The sequence below is a fragment of the Drosophila teissieri genome, chromosome X (genome assembly GCF_016746235.2).
Source record: "Drosophila teissieri strain GT53w chromosome X, Prin_Dtei_1.1, whole genome shotgun sequence".
NCBI classification, from domain to species: Eukaryota; Metazoa; Arthropoda; class Insecta; order Diptera; family Drosophilidae; genus Drosophila; species Drosophila teissieri.
The window spans coordinates 654,513-670,987 of NC_053034.1; the positions used below are offsets into that span (position 1 = coordinate 654,513).

General features: G+C 50.7%; 4 protein-coding genes across 8 annotated transcripts in view; 1 reads left to right on the forward strand and 3 right to left on the reverse strand.

The window, feature by feature from the left end:
• Window positions 1-381: 381 nt before the first annotated feature.
• LOC122625250 lies at window positions 382-1,619 on the reverse strand. The gene has a single exon (XM_043805270.1). The coding sequence runs from the start codon at window positions 1,502-1,504 to the stop codon at window positions 452-454; it is 1,053 nt and encodes a 350-aa protein (XP_043661205.1). The 5' UTR covers window positions 1,505-1,619; the 3' UTR covers window positions 382-451.
• Window positions 1,620-1,810: 191 nt separating this feature from the next.
• LOC122625251 (WAS/WASL-interacting protein family member 3) lies at window positions 1,811-4,112 on the reverse strand. The gene is made up of 2 exons (XM_043805271.1): window positions 2,114-4,112; window positions 1,811-2,043 (listed from the first exon to the last, which is right to left on the reverse strand). The coding sequence occupies exons 1-2, from the start codon at window positions 2,992-2,994 to the stop codon at window positions 1,962-1,964; spliced, it is 963 nt and encodes a 320-aa protein (XP_043661206.1). The 5' UTR covers window positions 2,995-4,112; the 3' UTR covers window positions 1,811-1,961.
• Window positions 4,113-4,248: 136 nt separating this feature from the next.
• LOC122625254 (vesicle-trafficking protein SEC22b) lies at window positions 4,249-5,814 on the forward strand. Its single transcript, XM_043805273.1, has 4 exons — window positions 4,249-4,743; window positions 4,847-4,956; window positions 5,190-5,491; window positions 5,581-5,814. The coding sequence occupies exons 1-4, from the start codon at window positions 4,669-4,671 to the stop codon at window positions 5,727-5,729; spliced, it is 636 nt and encodes a 211-aa protein (XP_043661208.1). The 5' UTR covers window positions 4,249-4,668; the 3' UTR covers window positions 5,730-5,814.
• Window positions 5,815-6,634: 820 nt separating this feature from the next.
• The window catches only part of LOC122625246 (uncharacterized protein CG43867), an 88,143-nt gene continuing 78,302 nt past the window's right edge, over window positions 6,635-16,475 (reverse strand). Inside the window, exons 4-12 of one of the 5 annotated variants that reach the window (XM_043805261.1) lie at window positions 13,407-14,919; window positions 12,516-12,649; window positions 12,037-12,459; window positions 11,688-11,970; window positions 11,505-11,617; window positions 11,256-11,435; window positions 9,951-10,046; window positions 9,377-9,718; window positions 6,635-9,307 (exon numbers count right to left, since the gene is read on the reverse strand). In XM_043805261.1, coding sequence (XP_043661196.1) covers window positions 8,048-9,307; window positions 9,377-9,718; window positions 9,951-10,046; window positions 11,256-11,435; window positions 11,505-11,617; window positions 11,688-11,970; window positions 12,037-12,459; window positions 12,516-12,649; window positions 13,407-14,919 — 4,344 coding nt within the window. In that variant the 3' untranslated portion in view covers window positions 6,635-8,047. Of the gene's footprint in view, window positions 9,308-9,376; window positions 9,719-9,950; window positions 10,047-11,225; window positions 11,436-11,504; window positions 11,618-11,687; window positions 11,971-12,036; window positions 12,460-12,515; window positions 12,944-13,406; window positions 14,920-16,475 lie in introns of all 5 variants that reach the window. The other 4 variants (XM_043805266.1, XM_043805264.1, XM_043805263.1 and 1 more) reach the window with 4 other exon arrangements.

The following is a 16,475-nucleotide window of genomic DNA, read 5'->3' on the forward strand; positions in this document are numbered from 1 at the left end:
CGGCTGGTATTTCGCCAGCGGTGGCCCGCGGTCACACTAACGCGCGCATTCGCCCAATTTAAACGTGCTGGAGCGGTATTACTAAAGGGCTTGGCGAGTATGCACGGTGTTAGGTAATTACATGCCTGAAGTGGGAGACTTTAGTTGGAATAGAAGGAAATAATTGAGAAAATGTACACATGCCAATGAAAACGTACTAGTGGAAATACACCTACAATGGCATTTGCATGTGTACGTGCTTCAGTGTTGGTCAGCGTTCAAGGGCATTGAACATAGACGATAGTTATCGCTGCCGCTGCCAACTTCTTAGTAATCGATAGCTGCGAATTTAAACACTGCATTCAATTTGGTTGAAATTCGCAAAAATTCTTTCCGGACCACTTAAAAACATGCATACATACTTTATTCACTACAAAATTTAAAGAACGTGCCGCCCTTCCCTGCACCACGGCTATCGCTTCTTGGCCAGGAGCTGGAACAGCTCCTGTCGCCGAACGAATGCCGCCGTGAGACCTGCCGCCGTGGATAGTTCGTGGTTTTCCTGGGAGTCGGTGGCCAGACTGGAGCTCTTGGAATCGGAGTTATCCACTGCTTGCGTTGACCCATCCTCACGAGCATTCAGCGTTTTTGCCTGAGACGTTGTACTGGCCTTTCTGGAGGTCGCGATCTGGGTGCTGCCCTCCTCCACCTGGCTGTCGGGTAGCTCGTCCAGCACAAGGAGATGCAGTCTTTTGGACAGTTGGCTGGCAGACACCCTGTACTTGGTCAGCACACGTCTGAGCTCAAGGTCGAGCACGTATGCACTTCCGGAGAGGGAATCGATTTTGACTAACGATTCTTTTATGGGCATGTACTCTTCGGCGGATCGGTTTGCAATACTTGTGCTGAAGAAACTGGCCACGGAGGTCGCCTTGTCATGAGTTAGCTTCCTCCTCTCCTGCTCCTTCTCCGTCTGCGCAGCCGTGTGGTGCACCGGAGTGCGATGCAAAGGCTTTCCTTCCTTTGCCATTTGCTTAGCGAAATCCATCTGAGCACGCACCCTGCGGGGAACACGGCCACGGCTGATGCTAGGACGCTTCCAAACGACCTTCCTCTTAGCTGAGCACTCCCGACTTAGGCGTACCTGTCGAATGTCCATGAGCTTGGGTCGCCGACTAACCGACGGATGCGGCCTACAGTGTCCGGTCAACAGGGTCCGGTGATAAGTGACACCCTGGGCGATTGGTTGTCCGGTTTGCGGATTCACCCCCACGACGGTGGCGAGCACATAGGCCCCTGGACAGCGTATGCGCATCTCGCTGGGCGGGAAACCGGTACTCAGTTGCTGCCGGCGCCACACCAGCTTCGTCGGATTCGCCACCTTGACCTCCTCCTCCACCATGACCTCCGTCTCCACCTTGACCTCCTTCTCCTGTTCCGGCTCGACGTATTCAATTAGGCGCTGGAAGTTCGGACGTGGCACTCCCACGCCGCAGAGTGCATTAAACGATGCGGAGCAGAACATTTAGAATATCTTCCGAGTCTAGACATCAATTTGTTGATACAGGTTTCCGTCCCTGTTATATAAAAACTGTAGACTAACGTATAAAACTGATCGGAGCTTGTGTGAAGTGAGACTACATTCACCTGTGATTGAAGTCAGTTCAATCCTATTTCGGAATTTGGAGAACTCCGATTGTGAAATAGATTCAGATTGCTCTGGCCTAATATAGTTCCTCCTGGGCAGCTTACTTAAATACGAGAGCAGTACAAACGACTATCCTAGTATGTCTTAGCTAATCTATGACTGATTGCATATTGTATTTGGGCACAAAAAAATAATATAATACAGTAAAATAAAGTATATGAGGGACACAGGGGGAACAGTCTAGCAAGGCAGCCTCCTTCGAAAGCGCGAGCCTGGTTGTTTCCTCGGAAGGTACTCTGTTTTGGTCAGTGGATCAGTCAGGTGCTGCACAGGATCACTCCCGCCAGTCGCCGATGATTTGGGAGGAGGGCACCAGCTCGAAGCGGGCGTTGGCCAGACTCGGTGGCACACCAAACCTGGAGCAAGATAGAGCGGAATGAGCTGGCCGGCAAGGTGACCACTTCTGTCGCTCTCGTATCTGCTTACCTGGGTCGGAAGAAGGGAGTTGGGTGGCTCGGGAGCTTGGGAATGGAGGGAGGAGTAGGCGCCTTGGGCTGGACTTCCGGTTTAACCTGCTGCCTGACAGGAGCAGTGCCCGCATCCACGCTGTCCAGGGTGTTCCTCACCACAAACTGCTGCCTGGGCTGTAGATTGGATGGCGGCCTGGTTCGAGCACCTGGCATGGGCATAAAGCGGAAGAGCCGGGTAGTGGCGCCGTCATCTGGCACGTCATCCGACGCGTCATCGGTGGCCAAGTCATCTCCTCCAGCGTCTCCGACTCCGTCAGCAGGCGGAGCAGCACCAGTACCAGTACCAGCTTGACCACCGGCAGGCGGAGTAAACACGGCAGCCAGACGAACAGGCACGAAAGCCGGGAGCCTCACTGTAATGGGAGTTCCGGAGGGCGGCTGGGGAAAGCTCGGAAGACCCGGAGCAGGCATTGCAATGGACACGGGTATGGGAATGGGTCGTGGAGGAGGAGGCGGTGGTGGTGGTGGTGGTGGTGGAGCTGGTCTACGTGTGGTGGCATCTGCTGGCGGCGCAGTCGTTGTCGTGGCCGACTCCTGCTCCACCTCCTTCCAGGCCTCCAGCAGGGTTAGCAGCTCATCCTTGCTCATGTGGCCCAGGCCAACGGGGCTGTAGCCCCACTCGCCCGCTCCGAGTCCGAGTCCGGCGCCAACACTATTCCAGCCCAAAGAGGGCAGGTGCTCCACTTGCTCCACGTGACCGAGGCTACCGAGGTGACCCAGCGGAGCCTCGAACAGGCTCCTTTGGGGACGCGTGAGGAGCAGCTGCTGAGCAGCTAGCCCATTGCACAGGATCTGCAGCAGGAGACCCAGGAGCGCCGCACGAACTGACCCGGCCATGACTGACTTTGTATTGTGGAGCCTCTAGGCGGAGCAGTGGCTTATATATACATGGGTCTCCCTGCTTCCCACGGACCGAGGAACGAGGAAGGAGGCCAAGTCGAGCAAAACGGAAGCGCACGCATTTCGCTGCGGGTGATGCGATTACACGGTGAAAAAAGGTCGACTGCAATCCTCGGTGGGTGCAAAGTTACTTGCAATGCATTTGATTTGAGATCACATTTTTTTAAAATAAAAAACTGATCCTCTAATTCCTTTGAATGTGCAGAAACGTGAATGGTTCCGATTCATAATACAATAGAATAACTCGCCTTGGGTTTGTACTATTTTCCTAGTGTAAAGATTGGTCCGGTGGTCACTTCAAACGCACACGCAACTCCGTCTCCACCTCCATCGCCATTTCCACCGCCAAGTACCATGTAGTTAGGTCCCTGCCTCAAGTGCAAGTCCAAGTCCGGTTTCGCGGGCGAACCACTTTTCCTTCTGGGGCCGGCCACGACTGGGATGGATGTGGATGTCCATTCAGCAGATGGTCTCTGCGGCGAACCGGTTGGGCTTGGTCACCGACTTTTGGGCGGTCCACTTCCGGCATCTGCGCCAGCGCCAGCGGATTTGGAGCGGATTGCGCAACCGTCTGGAGCTGGAGCAGTCGAGGCTGCGAAAGTGGCGCGGCGTGCCAGGGATTCCGATTTATGTTGGTTAATTCTCTCAATTCACTCAGCTGGCAAACAGGAATGGGCTCTTTCTCCACAAGGCGCGAACTCCAAGGCTCGCCATTCCAGTCCCAGTCCCAGTCCCATTAAATTCGAATTAATATATTCACAGTTTGGTTGCAATTAACCAAATGGATCAGGTTGTAACTCAAAAAAGCTTTGGAATAATGGAAAGATTCAGGATTGAAGGCAAGAATTGAAGAATACTTTTATCAGAACTTTAGGGGATCCTTTATCCGTATCCTTGTTCAATTTACGCAATTTAAGGGGGAGCACAAGCTGTCCAAGCTGTGGGCCTGGAAAAATAGCTGGCGGAAAACCCCGGAAATGCGAAAACGCCATTTTCAGGGGCGCGCTGGTTTCAAAACGAGTTGAATAAATCATTCCACATAAATTTGAACGAGCGAAAAGCCAAAAAACAAAAAACTGGTATAATGGACTTCCGTTAGTGTGACCGTTCGCGGTGGATTTCGCACTCTGCGGTATGCTGCCTATATGCCACTATTTGGTATTTTTCCACGGACATACCGGTGACGTGGTTACATTGCAACAAACAGCCACAGAAACCCCCCAATCCAATTCAATCCGATCCCAGCCACCCGCCAACACTCCGCCACTCCGCGACGTTGCAACACAGTTTTCATGGTACCATCGAGCGTGCCCGATTCGAGGCAGAGTCCATTCAGAAATCCCGGGAAGCGGCGGAGCACTCCGGCAAGCGCCGTCCGATCGGCCGAGTTGTAAAATCGAAGACGACGAGACTACACCCGACTAGGACGCCCTGACACAAACTTCAGCCACTGGTGGTGACTGGACTGCATCGGGGCCACATCGGAGCTAAGTAGCAGCCAACGGGAGGAGGAGAAGCAGGAGGAGGCGGCGGCAAAGTGCAGCCGTGGCCAAGAAGACGTGAAACGCAGTCCCGCGACGCGAGCAATCGTAACCAGAAACAGCAGAAGCCATGGCGCTGCTGACCATGATAGCCAGAGTCATCGATGGCCTGCCACTGGTGGGCACCATGCAGGATGACGAGCAGGTAGCCTAGCCGTGTGCTTCACTTTCTAATCCGCTCCGTTCCGTTCCGTTTCGCTGCCGCAACTAAGTCAGTCACTAAGTCACCAAGTCACTTTCACTTTCAGAGCGGACGCAGCATACTGGACTACCAAAACCAGGCCAAGATGCTCTTCCGCAAGCTGGGCACCCACTCGCCGGCACGAAGCAGTATCGAGACCGGACCCTACCTATTCCAGTGAGTTACAAGTGCATATAAAGGGCATATAAAAGGCCACTTTAGAATCACACCAGGGACAAAGGTTTTTCGGCTCTGCGGGTAGTCAGTGCTAGTTGATTTAGTTCCGTAGCATAAAGTATTCACTTCATTTGAAACGAACTCAAATGAAACGCTGACTATCCGCAAAAAGCCGACCTATCCGGATGATGCAATGGACGCCCCAGTTAAATGATTCCACATTATCCCTGCAGCTACCTAATCGAGAACGACGTCTGCTACCTGGTGATGGTGGACAAGATGTACTCAAAGCGCCTGGCCTTCAATTACCTGGAGGACCTGGCCCAGGAGTTCCACGCCAACTACGGACGACGGGTCAACTCGGTGACGCGCCCATACGCATTCATCGAGTTCGACGTGTACATACAGAAGGCGAAAAAGCAGTTGACGGACCGCAGACGCAACATCAGCAGCATCAACACACAGCTACAGGATGTGCAGCGCATCATGGTGCAAAACATTGACGACGTGCTCCAACGTGGCACAGTGCTGGCGGGTAACTATGAACTATCTCCAGACCGAGCGACTATCTACGCTTGATTGTGCCACTCACCCACTCACCCACCACCCTTTACTCCCTTTCAGAACTCGACACCAAGACGCAGAACCTGTCGATGATGTCGCAGAAGTACAAGAAGGACGCCAAGCTGCTCAACCGCAAGTCCATGTACGTGAAGGCGGCGGCCGTGGGCATCATATTTCTAGTGTTCATCCTGTACTTCTGGGTTCTGTAATATCAAGCAGTTCCAGCCGCGTGTCTGGGCCCTTGGCCACTCGGAGCGGCGCGTTCTTTGTTTGCGTCAAGCGTCAAAGACGCAAGACCAAAAGACATTTAGATTACGCCGACACCTCTACACCTGTACACCTGTACACATGTACACCCCTACACCTGTACCCCAGAACGAACACACACGCTACCAGCCACACACCATACATTTATGAATCATAAGCAGGCGAAAAAGTGAATAGCGAAACCCCTACCAGCATACGCATCGCTACCGAGGCTTGTTTCACTTCTAATATTAACTTACCTTTGCGTTTTTACGGTCTGGGATTCCATTAACTATTAACTCCCATTTCACATTTCACATTTCATTTCGCTCTGCGCTCGCTTTGTTTGCGCAGGTTTTCTGAATATTTGATACGAATCGGGTTTAGTTTAGACGACCTTTGAGCCACGTCGGGCGACGACGACGACCCCAAATCTGTAAATTATGAACGCCGATCCGTGTGTGTGTATGTGTGTGTGTATAAATGTCTAGATTGTAGATGGATCGCCATGCGATAGATACTGACTGCATAGCGAATCCGAATCCAAATCCGGCGGGGTGATTGATACAAACTGCAAGAACACCGCAAAAAACAAAGAAAAAGAAAAGAAAACAAAACAAAAGAAAAGAAATGAAAGTAAACAATAACAGTTTTAGGCAATTTATATGTATAAAATTAAGGCAAATAAATCAATTACGTTGTTTAATAAAGAGAACACACAACTGTGCTCTGTGAATCTGTGTACCCAAGCCCGAAGGATAGAAACGGCATCTGGTTTTGGTTTAGTTTTAATCGTTAATTTCCCTTTATATATATTTCGATTCACTGAGTGTGATGTGATACATTCGCCTATATAGTTTATATCCACTTGCAAGCCTTCGATTACGATTCTTCCCAATGAATTTCTCGATCCTCACGTCTCTTCTCACCTCATCTCGTCCCGTCTCGTCTCGCAAAATTTCCGTTTTCGTTGCGTCTCGGCGCATATAAATTTGTAATATCAAATCTTTACAATTAGGAAAAAATGCGCTGTTGCCATATACACTGCTATATCGTAATTTGGTGTGTATAATTTTGTTAAATATCGAATCCGAATACATATATACGCTCCCTCTATAACTCTATATGAATGCATATGCTTTTGTGGGGTTGTGTGACAAAGTCTGCCATAACTAACTGGAGCGAAACTGGGCAAAGTAATGATCTACCGAGTTGGGTTGCCTTCTCTGATTTCCGTGTATTAGGTTCCGTGTATTCTGCTGAAGCTCTGGTGAGTGGCATTTGCCCATGTGATTTCTGACACTGAATTGGCTAAAACGCGTTCGAAAATTAAATACGTGCTCTATAAAATTTGAGTTGAAGCGGAAACCATAGAAGTCGGGCGGGGCGTAACTATAACTATAACTATTTAGGTATAGATATAGATGGGGATGCTTGGTTGATAGCCGTCCTGCCTGCACTAGGCTCAAAAATTCTTTAAAAAATATTTGCTTTTCTCGATTGGTTTCTGCTAATGCTAGTTCGCTTGTTTTCATTTTTTGGCTTCGTTTGTATATTTATATTTCTCTCGTTCTTGGCTCCGACATCTACAAATTCAGAAGGCAGTTTCGCGCATGGAGGGACAATTACAAATTGAGATTCATTAAAAAGCATCGAAGAGCAATAACACTCGAACATATCAATTCATATCATATAGGTGTGTTTTGCATTGCCGTTGCTTGTATGTTGGTTTAAACTAACAAAAAAAAATACAAATAAATAGGACAGGAACAATCTAAACGTTGAGATTCTTGTTCTGTTTTCGTTTCTTCACATACCGCATCCATTTTCGGGTATGCTGGGCTTAGGACTATTCAAAAAAATAATATATAATATATATATATATGTATGTACATATATATATGCTTGCTGCTGCGGTTTACAAAGTAGGTTTAGAGTACGAGTACCGTCGTTAGCTTAGAAAATAACTTTAGTGAGTGGTGCGCAAGGAGAAGAAGGTCCATCCCAGGCCGATTAGGCTAAGTCGTATTTCTACCGCTATCGCTATCCGTCTATCTTTATATCTTTCTATCGTTCTATCTTTAGTTTCATACTGGTAGCCACTAGGCTGGTGCATATGTATCTGTTAGTTGTATATGTCTGTTTAGCTGTGATTTTCCACGTTTATGTACAATGTGTGATCCTCTAGCTGGAACTCGCTGGCTCCCATTCCTCTCTCTTCGCTCCTCTTCCATTTTTGATTATCTTTTCTGTAATCCTCGATCTGTAATCGTGCTCAGATCTATTTAATCCGCTGGTGATCCGGCGTGCTCTTCAGGATATCGGGCTGGTGGTGCTGTTGGATATGGTGGTGCTGGTGATGACCCGAGCTCAGAGTGCCCGGTTGACTTCCGCCGCCGGCGTGATGGGAGCTGCTTAGCGTGTGCGAGTGGTTTGAGTTAAGCGTGTGTGTCGCATGCGAGTTGAGCGTATTGTGGGCCGTTGTGGTGGCATTTGTAGAGAAGCCGGTGGCCACCGCTGAGCCACCACCCAAGGTCGGCCGTTGGGAGGTTCTCAGTGAGCGATGCGATCCATTCCTGGTGAGAGAGTTCATCTGCGGAGTGCCGGGCACCGTGTGTCCCAGGGCATTCATGTAGTCTGCTATCAGCAGTGTGATTTCCAATATTTTCGGCTTGCTCATTGCGAAGAGTAGCTTTTGCTCACAGCCTCCGCCGTCATCGTGGGAAACCACTAGCATGAAGTCATCCTGGCAGCCTCCAAAGGTCATAACGGAGCTATAGGGATACCTGGCGACCGGAGCCATTGTGGACAGCTCGAGGACATTAAGAGCATCTTCTGCGACAGCCAACCAGGCCACCGGGGTGGCTCCCGAGGCGGCGTTGGATTCGGGATTCTGTCTGGGCTTCGCCTGGAACAAGCAAGCTCCGAAGTACGGCCACTTCCGGCAGCAGGTGAGGTAAATGCGCACACAGTCCAAGGTCGAGCGGCCCTTGAGGAGCATCCACTTGGAGACGAGCAGCTCCTGCACATCTTTCAGCTGCTCGGCACCTAGGGCGTCCCTATAGCGGTACGGATAGAACTTGTCCAGACCCTTAAGGCCCACACCCACATCCCTTGACTTCTCGAGCGAATAGTCGCCCATGTCGATCTGAGACATTAGCGAGGCCAGCTCCAAGGCCAGCTCTCTGGATAGGGGGAATCTGCCCTGGACAATCTGGGAATTGGTCTGATAGCAGAGTAGCAAACGCTCCTTATCTGTCTCGCACTTGATGGTGTGCTTCCAGTACAGACGGTTCTTGTAGCTAAGTTGAATCACCCGAGAGTTCTCGAACTTGCCTGATCCCTTCTCCCGCAGCGCCGTCTCCCACTTGCTGATCACGTCGCACAACTTGGCCAGCGGTTCCAGGTAGTGCTCCAGATCCTTCTCGATAGGATCGTCGCTGAACAGGCAAAACCCGTTGGTTGCATCCCTTGTGCCCAGTTCGTGAGCCAAAGTGGCCTGGAACTCCTCGATGGTGGTGGATCCATCGAAGGAAACCACCTGTGGGTTTAATACAGAATACTGTGAGAAACTGATCTTGTTTGGCTATTCAAATACTCAAACTCTTACCTGGTAGGTGCTGTTCATCATATGCACCGGGATGGCGTGCGGCAAGGAGTGGTGGTAGGGATTCTTCAGCAGAATCGACAGCACTTCCATCCGCGAAGGCTTCGTCTCGCGCCCGCCATTCTTTAGGGTCCTTTCCAGAGCACGCTCACAGTAGGCGGCATACTTGCCCGTCTCGGTTTTGGTATCGGCATTCCGGGACAGATGGAGCTTGAGGTACCACAAGAGGCGGCTTGAACGCGGCACGAAGAGGGATACGGCCAGTGCCAGGAGCTGCCAGCCCTGGACAAAGCTGTACACGGGCGGGTTGCTCTTGCAGTCGATTATGGGCGTGGCGGATGGTGCCTAAAAAGGTGTCATTCAGAAATGAGTTCGCATACGATTCGGCATTGGGGGTTCGAGTAGAGTTAGTAGTAGAGTTAGTAGAAGTGAGGTTAGGAAAGTTACAACTAAGTGTCTACGGAAACTGAACGCAACTGTACTCGCACAACAAAGAATGTTACAGTACAGCAAGTAGACCGTTAGGTGGTGTTGTAAGGTACGTTAAGTTAGAAAGACCATAAATTTCCCCGCATACCTGTATGGAGGTGGGTGAACTGCCGTTGGCTTGGGCATGGCCCGCCTGTTGGGTATCACAGGTGAATAGGCTTTGGGTGGCGCACAACAGTAGTTGCTGTAAATTTCGGGGTCGGTCGTTCGTACAGTGTTGAAAAACGTTTTGACATTTTGTTCATTTGAGGTTCGGTTCGATTCGATTATACGCGATTATACACATTCAACGGAAACGCAACGTTCGAAACGCAACGCAATGCAACAAAAAGATGGAGAAAAAAAGAAGCCAGAGAACATTTCTGATCAATTTGTTACTCATCATTAATTGGTGGTGTTTTTGGTGAATTTGGTGATTTTGATTTGTTTTGTGGTTGATGTTGTTGTTTTCTGTTGACAGTGTTGTGTAACGGTATTGCTTCGATATATTCGATCAAAAAGCTTAATGCGAAGGATACAAAGGACACAAAGGCACAGACATAGAGCACATCCAAAGCGAATTAAAAAGGTTGAAGGTTATATGGTTGAAGAAGCAGGAAAATCATGACAGCCTTATAAACATTGAGGAAACACAAAACCAAGTAGAGCTTAAATCGCCATCACCGGCAAGTATAAAGGGTATTGAAAGGCAGCGTAATTGAGGTTATGTCTGATCAGTAGTTTTGAGTGATTTTAGTGGTTTAGTGGTTCATGTACTCATATGTTGGTTTTGTAAAATTTACAGCAAATACTTTATACAATGAGCTGTTTGGTTCTCTTTCGCATTTGATGATATAGAAAGTTTTACGGTAACGTACTGAAAGCTATATATATGTACATACAGAAACATTTCTGACAGTTATGGGGGAAATTTGTTGTCTGAGCTACTAAAGGAAAACTCAAAACCAAACGAGTTACTGGAAAGTAAGAGACTAGATTAGATTAGTTAGGTTTAGTTTACCATGCACGACTAGGAGGTACTGTTAGCTGTTAGTGTTGGGTATGTATGTTTGATATATTGTTAAGTATGCTATATGGTTAGGTATGATATCTTGAATAAACCGTTCGTAAGCTGGTTCCTTGAAGCAAAGCTTTTTTTTCTTGGTTGGCAATACCTACTTTGGGTTAAAAGTATACCTATTCGAGGCACTCTTTGCGAGACTCTCTTGGGCTGTTATTGCATTGCAAGTTGTTAATGAGGAATTAGGGAGGAGTATCTACACCAAAAAACAAGGACATTCAACTAAACATATCCAAGGGGATGCAGGATCAGGGAAGGAAGATTTTTGAAGGACATAAGAAGCTTTGCAACTGAAAAACTTACGCGCGTTTGCTTGCCCAGCTTCTTGTTTACCTGGACGCCGACACTGAGCTTCTGGCCCATGTGGCGGGAGGTCTGCTTGATCAGGATGCAGATCATTTCCGTCTGTAGCTCGGGCATATCCAACGCATGTTGCAGGGCATTCTGGGCGAGCACCACGTGGTAGTCGATGCCCGGCTGGTTCACCGCCACCGACATAAACAGCTGAATGCTCTGTGTGTGGGTGTGGGAAATATTCATTGGATTACAATGCTGCACTCACTTTACGAAGGACCCACTCACCTTGAAGAGCTTGATGGCCTCCGGCTGCATGGTTTCCGTGTGCATAGAGGAAAGCGGGGCCGTGATGGTGTCTTTGGTGTGCAGCAGTATGGGATGGCGCCACAGAACACAGTCTGCAAATTAGTTGGAAGGTATTGAGGGTTACCATGTGTTGTGAGTGGCATCTACGCATGCAAAACTCACTAGGATCGCCGTCGGTCTCCATGAGCTTCTGGACAAGCTGTTCGTACTGTGTGCCAGCACTTGGGCCGCCGCCAGACACGACAGTTAGGTGATAGAGCCAGTTATCTCGCTCCGGTTTGCCGGAGAGGATCAGGTAGGTTGGTCCCTGGTGCGCTGGATAGATGGCAACTGTGAGTCTAGCCTGATCCTGGGCGGCGTCCTCTCGCTCTTCGGAATCGGAGTCAGAGACGTGTTCTACCTCCTCAACTCGGGCATCTCGCATATTGATCTGGCCAAGGGGATTCTGTTAGGGTTAAGAAAAATAGGGTTATTGAACCATTACACATTTATCTATCGAGTGGTTAGTTACCGTCTCGGCCGGAGCCTTGAAGTAGAGAAACATCTTGCCCAACAGCACGCACCAGCACTTCTTGGGATGGCCGTTTTTCACCTTGGTCACCCAGCCCTGCACGGTGGGCTTCTGGTCGTCGCGACTGAGCAGCAGCTTGGTGGCGTTCCTTCGTTGCACGTTTTGGAGCACCCGGATCCAGTCGTCCATAGTGGCGTGCGAGTCCGCGGTGAGGTAGTAGACCTTTTTGCCCGTGTCTATCTCGAAGGTGGAGGCTCCCTCCGCACGATTGATTCGACAGACCTCATCCAGTTGGATTTGACCCTGTGGCTTTCGCTGCACGTCGTGCTGACTCTTCCAGTAGTTAAGCGAGCCGTTCTTCAAAACAAACCAGCGCTTGCGCCAAGTCTTCAACTTGCCACCAAGCTTCGCCAGGTGACCCATCTAAAAAGCAGTGAGCGGTCACACAATGGAACTCTAGGCATGGGCAGTTCACTCACCTTCTCCAGCGACTCGATCTTCTTGCTGGGCGAATCCACGTAGGACTGACGCATAAGCAGCGATGGCATCGAGGCATCCATGCACGTGGACTCTGATACGGCGTCGGGGGGCAAGGCATAGTCATCCGAGAGGCCTGATTCAAAGGAGAGATCTGAAATTACTGTGCCTCGCATGTGCTGGAGAGGGGTGGGGAAGTTGCCGGGCTGAAGGGCATGGGCGTGGGCCTGGGCGTGGGCATGGGCGTGGGCGTGGTAGCGTGGCAGACTCAACTGTCCACTCGACGGCGTCACCGAGAAGGCCCCTGGTAGCTGGTGGCTATGACTCTGGTGGGACAGTGTGTGGTGGTGGTGGTGTTGGTGTGGCGATAGTTGGAGATGCTGGTTAATGTGGCTGGAGAGCGTGGCGGGTGTGCGTGATTGGGTGTGGACTGCGGTGGATGGGTTGATGGCGGTTATTTGGTTATTCGGTTGGCAATGGTTGATTGATGGCAAAAGTAGTTAGAATCGCAAGTTGTTAGAACACGCACAATTAGTTTCTTCAATAATTTCGGGATGTCTTCTAGGGGATAGCTAGAATAGCAGGCAAGCTATAAACTGGATACGGGACGGGATATCAAATTGGGATGAGCTCCTGGCGAGCTGCAGGAACTTCATAGTACTTCTAAGACTATAATTTCAAAGGGTACTTGGGATTTGGAAGCAAGGAGCTGGGAGGTTAAGAGTTACTACTTCAGGTATGTATGTGTTAATTGGTGTTGGTGCGTCGAGTTGTGTTAGCTCAAAGGTTGCGCAGCCCAGCAGAGGGCCACGTTCTAATGGGGGCAACACTACGCTGGCGTTTCGCCCGACAGGGTTGTGCAGAACAATAAATGAAACAAAGATGACACATACCACGCGCCTTCGCGTTCTTGGGACTCTCCGAACCACTTCGCTTGGCCGGACTCAGGCTCGAGGAAGTCTTCAGGCTCTTCGAGGGGCTCGACGCGCTGCCGGAGGTGGAGGTCTCCGTGTTGTCCGTGCTCGAGGAGTTGTGCGAGTGGTGGGTGAGCATAACCGCATGGTCCTCCCCGTCACTGGAGTCGTCGCTCGAATCGCCCGTAAATGGCATCGAGCGGATTTGCGAGGCTCGGCCCTTTACGGTTGCGTAGACGGGCACGGATATATCACAGAAGCCGCCGCTGGCGGTTTGTTGTTGCCGCGACGGTGGCAGCGGAGTTCCCGGCGTGCTGCCCAGGGTACCGTGTCCATCACCGGTTCCGGTTCCGGATCCGGATCCGGTTCCAGTGCCGGTTGCAGTTCCTGATCCATGACTGTGACCATGCCGCCGGCCATTGGAGAGATTGGTGCCCATGCCGTCCTGAATATCTGGCTCCTGGCTGGCCGTACTCTCCGCGGTACTTGTTCCCGTTCCCGTTCCCGTTCCCGCACCTGCCAGCCCATCGTTCGCCACCTGGTAGATCTTCGCCTCCCAGCTGGGAAACCGATGCAGCGGTGGCGTCGGAGGCCGTGGCACACCCAGCTCACTGGTGGTGGTTGTGGTGGTACTGGAATTGCCACCACTAGCCATGAGAGCCGGGTTGTTCTTCATCCAGGCGGGCAGCTTCTCGCAGGATGGTGTGTAGATCTCTGCATAGTCATGGGCAGTATCTGTATCGGAGCTGTCGGGCCTGGTAACTTGCCCAGACTCAGTGGAGATTCCTCCGGGCGCTTTGCTGGAGATGCTGGACAGTGGTGCCAGGGTTAGCCCGTCTACCGCAGCCACCAGATTGCGTTCCAGTTCCTGCGGCTCCATCGAAAGGTTTCTCCTGTGCTGGTGATGGGGATATGAGCTGGTCAAGGGTCGGCCAATGATCTCCTGGGGATCTAGGCTTTCGCTTCTCCTGCGGTGCTCAGGATTCGAACCGGACCCGGTGAAATCCTGGACGTCTAGGCTCAGGCTGTTCCGCACTGGACCTACAATGCTGTGCCGCTGGGACTGATTGGCTATGTGATTCTTGAGCAACTCCAACTGCTGATTGCACTTGACGTTCTGCTCGCGCAGCAGCTGGTTCTGCTCCTCGAGATCGCGGAGCTTGTTGTTTACCCACTCCTTGATCTTGGCCGCCTTGGCTTCGATTTGTCGCGCGTCGTGCAGTCGCAGTTGTCTCTGCTCCTCCACTTGGATCTCCAGGGACGTGATGGTCTTCTCAGTTTCCTGGATGGGCGGTTGGCCTGATCCTGCTGCTCCTGCTGCCGCACCTCCACCTGTCTGATGGCTGGGCGAGCAGTTGTTCTTGGCCTGCTGCTCCTGCGGATGACTGGGGATTGGCTGGTGCGGATGCGAGTGTGAGTGCGGATGCGGATGCTGAGCTTGTTGGGGTGGTGGCTTGGGCCACTCACTCAGCCGCTGCTCCATGGCACGCACCTGAAAAGAGGCAAGGGGAAAGGAAAGCGGTTACTCGAGTTGCAAACTTTTCCAAATTAAATTAAATTCACACCAAGTCCCGACCAAGTTCAGGACAGGGTCTAATAGCTACACATATACGCCACCCAAGGGATTAGCGGCTGCTGGTGGAAGAGACAGATACTCTCTACTTATATTATACGAGTATACAACATTAAACCATTAGGACGGACACCTGCAGAGGGCGTTCGATCATCCTGCTCTGCACCTATTGCCTTGCCAGGAACTTGTGTAATTAAGGGGCAGATGGCAGGGTGGCGACCCGACTGCAGTTCCACAGAAAATAGCAAAATGCCACTGGCAGTATTTGTGGAAATGGCCAAGGAATGAGCCCGGCACATGCCATCGCCCCAGGAAATAAGTATTTTTATGGTTACACAACAATTTGCAAGTAATGCAACTGCCACGGAGAACACGGGGCAGAAGAACAGCAGGAAGACAGGAAAGAAATAACTTCATTTGGCACGCCAGGAAACCACACTGACACCTAAACAAAGCCGGAAACCATGGAAGGGTGGAGGATGGAGGGTGGTGGGTGTTCGCTGTTGGGTGGAAAGGGTCACAGGGTTAAGAAGTGGAGCAACCGATGGGGATAAGGAAGGCGGATGAGCAGAAGGCAGAGGCAATAGAAGCAGAGGGATTTTTCTCGAGGAAAAACAAGAAGGTGCCACATTGTATTCCCTTCCCTAGCAGAAGGCTTACCTCCCAGTACATCAGTGGCGCCTCCGAATGCATTTTTAGTTGCCAGCTGAGATTGTGCATCGCAAATGGGTCAATTGATTCATTGAAATGTGATTAGACTGGAAAAAGGGGCCAGGTTTATGGCCAATACATGTGAACACATGTCCGTGTGACTAGATGGCCGTCCGGTTAAAAGTGGACGGACTGCCAAAAATAGGCTGCTTCTAAAAGCGGTCAAAGCCCCGCCAGTCCTGCGCCTGGAACTCTCCCACACCGTTGCTTAAGCCCAGCTTTTCTGGTCTATCTATAGGACCAAAGTTTATGGCTGTCAGGGAGTGAGCCAAGCCAGCAGCTGGGAGGAGATTGCTTATTGGTAATGGGATACGCCATGTGCAGCAGCTCGAGGATGCGAAGAGTTGGAGGCGGAGTACAATAGACAAGAGTTAAGGACATGCAAAGTGCAAATGCTGGAAAAAGTGTATGCAAGTTCGGGTGGCGGAAAACAAAGGAAAAAAATACGGGTGAATAAAATCCTGGCTGGCCAAAAACTTGCAGGGAAACTATCGCCCGAGCTGCAAGTGGAAGTTGGTAAAGCGCTGAAATCTTAAACGCATAAAAAAGGGGAAAATCACAGAGAAGCGAGCAAGTTTCCTGAAACTTGAGCCATGAAATCGGGCTGCGCCTAAACCGCTAAGACGAAATCTCGAGGCCAAAGGACCGTTGGCAATGTCTTGTTTAATGGCCCAAACAGCAAAGTTCAGACACGGAAAACTTGGCTGCTTCTCGGCTCCCCGGCTCCCCGGCTCCTCCATCTCTACTAGTCTTTTCGCCATAAA